General features: G+C 31.5%; 1 protein-coding gene across 1 annotated transcript; it reads left to right on the top strand.

Moving 5' to 3' along the window:
* The first annotated feature begins 237 nt into the window (after positions 1-237).
* On the top strand, positions 238-6397 carry LOC121126198 (uncharacterized). Its single transcript, XM_071891635.1, has 5 exons — positions 238-689; positions 1524-1787; positions 3837-4125; positions 4186-4378; positions 5870-6397. The coding sequence occupies exons 1-5, from the start codon at positions 321-323 to the stop codon at positions 6213-6215; spliced, it is 1461 nt and encodes a 486-aa protein (XP_071747736.1). The 5' UTR covers positions 238-320; the 3' UTR covers positions 6216-6397.
* The last annotated feature ends 1538 nt before the right edge of the window (positions 6398-7935 follow it).

The following is a 7935-nucleotide window of genomic DNA, read 5'->3' as shown; positions in this document are numbered from 1 at the left end:
AATTTGCTTGCACCGCTACTAAAGTACTTTTTTAAAAACATTTTTTAGTCTTGAGTTAAGATATATAAGCCTTTTTTACTAAACATCCAGCGTATAACTGACTAAGGTTATTTATTTTTAACATTTTTTACATTGTAAATAATCAAGTAGTCACGCAGTTCTAAAATATTAAACGCACACTCAAAAATTAGGTCTTGGTAGTTAGACTGACAGACAAGATTTGCTTTTTTTTTAATATAGATAATTCACAATTATCTTGATTTTTGTTCACGATCTCGTTACTAAAATATTTATTTTTTCATATTGAAGTGAACGCTCTAATGAACAAGAATGTTAAGCTTCAAATCATTGACGCTAATTTCTCAACGTCTGTGCAGTCCGGAGTCATTATTTTATGGAACATTCTAGATCATCGAACCATGATGAGTATCGAAAAGGCGTCTAAAGTTCGTGCCTCTTTCAACTTGTTCCTTGTTCAGTTGGGTCCTATTCATCATTTTTATACAGAGGATGACATAAGGAATTTCACGTCTAGGCTAAACATTTTCAAGACATTTCATTGGATCAATAATGATGGAAAAGTGTTTGTTATACAATTATTTGGAGGAAATCATCCCCCTCTCATTCATCAAGATGAGGGTCAGGAACTCATCAAAAAAGATTTCGATTTTAAGGGCCATCATTTCAAGGTAAGTTGAGCCAGTTATTTGTGATGTTACTTTTTATGTAGTAAGGATGGCTCCAGTTAGTACACTTTAAAAAAAGCTGCAGAACGGGTTCCCTCTGCACGTTGTCCAAATTACTTCTTGATACAATGACAAAAAATGTAACCACATATAGTTTAGAGCTACATAATAACAAAATAATTAAAAAAATTAACTTGTCAAAAGATCTCTGATGAGGAAGAATTACAAGATCTGTAGTTTGAAGACTCTTCCATCGATCTTGAGGTGAGTCGACTCGTAATCTTTGGAATCCAGAGAGTAATAGGACCATTTTTAGGTCTAAAAGGCCGTTGAAAGAATTCCATACATACTCAATGATATCAATTTTGCACTGAAGAAAGACGGTACAACAAGTTTTTTATGTACAAAATACATCTGTAAAGCTAAAAAGTAAGATTGATATATATTGGCAAAGGTGTTAAAGCTCTTCAAAGCATGGTTGTACATACATAATATATATTGTTAAATACTTTTTATTAATAAATTAAAGAAATATAGAAAACATTTAATGGGACATGAAATTATATTTTGTTTTAATATTGTAATTTTTCATAACGAATGAACTAATATTTGAATGAAAAATTAGTTATTATACTGTTAATTCATTTTATAAAATACAATTTATCAAAAATTTAAAATAAATTCAATGTTCTATAGTAAATATTTAAGAGTGGGTTATTTTGACCCATATGGCAAGGGTTGTGTATAAAAAGTAAAGACCACACAAGACTTAATCTATATAAATAGTGACCATTACTATAAATAATATACCGTTTTGACTTACATTTAATTTTCCAGACATATTCCTTACCCTGGAGTCCAGTTCTTGACATGGAATGCCCCAACGACTTGAATAAACCGTGTAAATGTACGGGACATGTAATCAAATTATTGGATACTATTGCTGAGGAATTGAACTTTACATACTCATGTTATAAGCCACAAAATAAAGCAAACTTCAATCAAACGATTGTTAACAAAATAAAAACGGGGGTTGCGGATTTTGGTTTACCAATTTTTCTTTTGACACAGGCTCGATTTGTTTTCATGGACTATGTATTTGTAAGTCAATTGACTGGATGAAAATTAGGTTTGTATCGGTCCTTAATATTGAACTTAAAATTGGCACCATTCCACGTTCACTATGATCACTGTTATCGGTCCATGAAAAACGTACCCCATTTCAAAGTGCCCTCTGTGAGGGATCATATTCACTACTATTACAGCAAAGTATCACAATTTAACATTTGAATGGGATAAGAGCGTTGCTTATTTACAATATTTAAAACACGTTAATTATTTTGTCTAATTAAAGTCTAAATTAGGCTTATTAAGATTATAGAAGATTCATTAATGATGACGTCACTGGGACATAACTATGATGATGACACCATTTATAAAAAATATATTGGACGGCTATTGTATCCAATCCTGAGGTTGTTGTTTTTTTAATTTAGGACGGGAACGGGCCAGGGCTACCACTGAAATTTTCAACAAATCCCCAGAAGTAGCCATTTAAAACACAAATTAAAAGAAAACAAGGCAGCACGAATATTAATAATAATATTTATTGTCTAATCTTATTGAAGACATTTCTGTAGATATGTGCAAATATATGGCTTCAAATAAACGGTAAAGCCTCTATTGATCATTAATAGAGTTTTTATTGCATTTCGATTCAAGTAAATAGAAATGGACAGCTAATGAAATGATAGATGGTGCGGAAAGGCTTAAGTGTTGGGATACTTTAGGATCAAGTAACATTACCTTTGCAATTACCCTACTTTAATAAAAATTAAATATCTTTCATATGTGATTATATAGGTTAACTAGGAACTTAAAACAATCATGTCTAAATTAAATCAGTAATTTCATCAAACGGGTAATTCATCCATTGTGAGGATGCCTTTCCCTGATAATAAACTTCATTTATACTTTTATGAATGCTATGATTATTCGGATTAGTTTCTGACAGTTCAGCTGAATGAAGTATTTAATCTTTAAAAACAAAACTTAAAAACTTTTTGTACTCAGATTATATCATTAAGTACAAATCATGTAGAATAAAATCTCTGAATCAAATTCAAAATTAAGCTAATTCACCCTTTGCTAAACATACTACAGAAATTGTCAAATAAAAAATACCGCTTACACCCCAATGGGTCAAAATATACTCTTTTAAAACTGTATCAAATTTGTATATGAAATAAAGCTCAAGACTCTATCAACTAGTATATCCACTCGAATCGAATACAATAACATTTCAATTGTTCTTTATTAACTTACTTGCAATTGTTTGCCCTACATTACTCGAGCCAAGAAGTGAGCGGGACATCACATTGATATTGGGCAATGCTATTTCTTCTTAATGTTTAGACCCCTTCAGCTTAGGCAAGTATTTCAATATAGCGCCTGTATATTATATGAAATGTATTATTAGGAATGAAAAAAAAATATTATAGACTTCAAATAACTTTCCAGTATATATGAATGAAAAAATTTGTCTGAATGCAAAGTCCATCTTTTATTTTTGTGAAAAAATTACAGGATCGAAATTCGCAAAGAAAATTACAAATATATTTTTTATACTAATTTTTCAAAAAAAGTACTTAATAGCATTAATTTTCATTGTAAAGAGAAACAGAACCCTACAAAGATTTTTTGTTTTACAAAACAAAAAAGTTATTCATAATAATATCATCGAAAAAATAATCCTCGATAATTGGTTCATTTTCGCAAATATTACAAAAACTATATAATAAAATGTGGTAAAAATTAGAAATTCAATATAGAGTAATTTTAGAATTTACGAATTGATATCCAAAGTGTCCTCTTTTGTGGCATTTCTTCTTAAAAATTTATGTTTGATTAAAAAAAAAAAATAATAATTTCTTAATATCCCAGGCAAATCTACTCTAGTATAGATTATACATACAAAACCATAATTATATTTATTTCCTAATCTAAAACTCTAGATGATATATGAACCCCAAGATCTAGGGGGAGGGGAACCAAAGCACTTGCAGCCCTGGACCGGACCTTAAAATTTTGGAACCGATACATCCCTAATAAAAATATGATCAATTAATTATTATTTTTTCTCCCAAATAGGGAGTAAGTTTTTTCAATTCAGCCATTGCTTATCCTCAAGATCGAACTTATGACCTAAGATTCTTTAATTGCGTATTTAATGGTAGCGTCTGGATCGTTGTGATGAGTATGGTTCTCACTGCCATCATTTACAAATCGACGTTAGAATTTTATATGAACTATTCCGAGACACAAAGTCATTGTTGCCTAGTCACCTCTTTCTCGCTCATGTTTGTCATTTTATATGCGTACTTTGGTGGAGCAATTACTATGATAGCATCTACAAGGGATCGAACCAAGTTTCATAGACGTTTGCAGTCCCTAATAACGACTAATATTCAGTTTCATTTACTTTTTTTTCTTAATTTAGTTACTGATATTGCAAAACATCCTGAGTGGGATTTTCGACATATGAGGATATCTTCATATTTATTTAAAAATAGATTAAAAATAAGTGATGAACAATACAATTGTGACGTGACCTGCGTTCCTACATCTTTAGATGGTTTAATGGCGGCTAAAAATGGAAAAATTGTGTATTTTGGTACTGAAGTGGAAGTAAGGTAAGACCATTCTTTTTTTTTCTTTTTCTATAATACATATTGTTGTTGTCTCGTTATGAATATTTTCGTACCGGTTCCGGTACCACTTTTTGTTAATTATTTGACTAAAAATATAGAACAAAAAAGTTATTTCACTAAATTTTTGTTTTTGGTTGTGGAGTTCAATGTAAAATGTAATTGTGCTCAAAAGATTGCAGACAAAATTGTTGTGGTAATATTATTGCATGGTACAATCACAGTTTAAATTTTCATTCTGTGAAAAAATGGTCTAAAATACTTATACAGTAAAATTCCGCTCGCAGCAGATCACTAGCTCTAAGATAATTGCCCCGGAGAAAATGGTATTGGAAAATTCTGTACATTGAAGAGGGTGCCATTGGGAAAATTGCTCCGGAGAAAATTGCCTTTGGGAAAGTTTACCGTTATATCATAAAAAAATCAAAATGCCTCCACTAAAACTTGTTTTGTGAATGGCAAGACCACCGAGCAGGTATAAGACTACTGCCTCTACTTCACAAAGTATTTAGGGCCTCTTAAAATACTTCAAAATGAATCCCAATCCCATGGATCGTTTAAGACTATGGCAGGGACACCATGCAGGTTTAACCCCTGTCGTTACTTCAAAATTATTTAGTGTCCCTCCAAATACTTCAAAATGAACCCCAGACCCATGGATTGGTTAAAGCTCCAGCAATGGCATCAATTAGTTTAAAAACCACCACCGCTACTTCACAAAGCATATAGGCCCATTCTCAATACTTCAAAATAAACCTCGAGCCCATAGATTGATTAAAGCTACCACAGGTCAACAAATCATGCTAAAAACTACCGCCAATACTTAACAAAGTATGAAAACACCCTCCGAATACTACTAAATAAATTTCAGGTCCCCATATATTGTACATATGTTAATTTTTATATGGTTTATAGTAAGTTGACCAAACTTCCCAATTTTACCGTGACAATCCAATTTAAAAATACTGAACTATATAAATAATTGTTTTTCTTAGTTGGCTGTGTAGTTAATGTACTTTTGAATTTTTGACCTTATGGGCTCAGTGTTCATTTTTAAATATTCAAAGGGGGCCTAAATACTTTCTGAAGTGGTAGCAGTAACCTTTAACCTACTTGGTGACCTGCCACCCCTCAAAACAAGGTTCGGGTAGGGAATTCTGATTTTGTTAGTAAATGACAGAAAATTTTCCTACGAAATTACTGTGAATTTTCTCCAGTGCAATTTTCCATGTACGATTGAGTATTATTCAAGTATACTTAATGTCCTTAGCTGATAAAAAAAAGTGCTGTTATGAACATTATCTTGTACAAATATTGATGACGTAATAACTACTACCATATAATTTTGTCAATTTTTCTTTTGAAGGGAGAGGTTGGACGGTGATAACAAAATTAGTTTTGGTATTTATATACATAAGTCAGATCCCACATACTTAACATATTCTCATAATTTAATAATTTTTTTTTTGTTGCTAGGTACAATATATTCAAAAGCTATGAAAATAAAGTCAACTTTGGAGATTTTGATAAAATTGATCCAAAAAAGGAAGACTATTTCTTCTTATTTCCAATCGGATCTCCCTTGCAAGAGGGGTTCAAACACATCAACCTTGCTTTATATAATAAAGGGATTTCCGAAACAATACTTCCTAAAAGATTAAAGACAGATACGTTCCCAAAAATGATAATCACGAATTTAAACGACTTAAATATGGTTTATATGGCTTTGTTTGGAGCTTTTGCTATATCTATTGGGTGTTTAATGTTGGAAAAAAGTTATGTCAATCTATATAAACACAAAAGAAGGTTTATAAGCAAATAAAGAACTCTTGCGAACATTTCAGTTCTCTACTTTGATTGGCTTAAAATGGTTTGCCCTGGGATTGTTCCCAATTTGAAGCATATTCAATAAACAAAATTAAATTATTTCACCCAAATATGATAAAATATATAAATTAAATATGGATTACAAGATTTAAGATTTAATAAATAAGGGTAATATGAGACGGGTTTTTTTAATTACCTATATTTTTTAATATAATATAGTCCTTTAACTAAAACTTTCAGAGTCGATGTGCCATCATGTTGGAAATTAAAAAAATTCAGAACTTATTTCTAACAAACAAACATATTTGAAGTTAGAGGCCTTTTTTTGAAAACCTGTATTTGGCCCATATTACTTGTGTTATGTCGGTCCTTTTCTATTCAGTCCAGTCTTAGGACCGGTCCTATTGGCCCTAAGGACCGTGAGTCTTTGGTACCGGTCCTTAATACCATCGGTCCTTGGATTGTTTCATACAAATATACATGGTTTATTGAGCTAAATAAGATATATGAAATATGTATTAAGATTGTTGCACATATCTTGCAGAATATATATTTTTTTTCTTATAATACAATATAATACGAAAATATTTTATTGTTAATTAGTTATATAATTTATTCTGTTATATAACAGAATAATTAAAAAAAAGGACCAACACCTTCATTGACGTCACGGCAGTTCGATTTTACCTTTTTTAAGAACCAACTACGGGGATTGGACTGGAGTCCTCGGTTTTAAATAAGGACCGACACAACACTCCATATTACTACTCCATGTTCAGGGTAATACATATCATAAATGATAGTAAATTGGTTTTTTGTTTTTACTTAAATAATAATTAGTAGATGGATTTCTGAGAGTTTTTTTGGACAAAAAGAGAAAAAAAGAAGCACTAACATTTCGAAAAATGATCACCCAAAGTATACAAATTGAACAATTTGTTTTAAAGAAAATACAGTGCCCTTAGGATAATTTAAAGCCATTAGTGTTTTTTTATATTTATCATAATTAATTCAACAAATTTGCTATATTATATGGACAAATCAAGATTTAAAAAATATTTTAGTATAAGGAAATTTCGTATAAAAACAATTTTGTATAAAACCACCGTATAAATTTATGAAGAAACGGGGCATTGAATTGATGAATTTTCATTTTATACCCCGAATGTTGGGGTTTTTTTCCCAGTACCGGCGATACTTAAGTAACTAAAAGAGCCCCTTACAACCCCTCCCATTGTACCCTGAATGTTGGGTGTAGTTGAGGATACCACGGGGTCCAAAATGGGATGCAACCCACTGCCGATACTTGAAGAAACTACTAAGATACCTTCACAACCCCCCCATCGTACCCTAAATATATAGCAAATTATAATTTTAAGCTAATAAGAATCCGAAAATACCACTAAACATTTGGGATACAACTGGGGTGGAGGTGTTTTGATGGGTTCTTTATTGTTTTTTCAAGTATGGGCAGTAAGTTGCATCCTATTTTGGTAGCTGGCGTTACCGCAAACACCACCAGCATTCGGGGTACAATTGGGGGTTTGGAGGGGCTTTTAATTTTTTTGAAGTAATGGCAGTAAGTTGCATAGCCGTTTTGGTACCTAGCGGTACCCAAAAATACCACCAACATTCGGGGTATAATAGGCGGTTGTGAGATACTCTTAATTGGTTTTTCAAGTTTTGGCGGTAAGTTATATCCAATTTTTTTGGAC

This window comes from Lepeophtheirus salmonis, chromosome 11 (genome assembly GCF_016086655.4).
Source record: "Lepeophtheirus salmonis chromosome 11, UVic_Lsal_1.4, whole genome shotgun sequence".
NCBI lineage: Eukaryota > Metazoa > Arthropoda > Copepoda > Siphonostomatoida > Caligidae > Lepeophtheirus > Lepeophtheirus salmonis.
The sequence above is the reverse complement of the archived record's forward strand: the minus strand, read 5'-3'. Positions and strand labels throughout refer to the sequence as shown.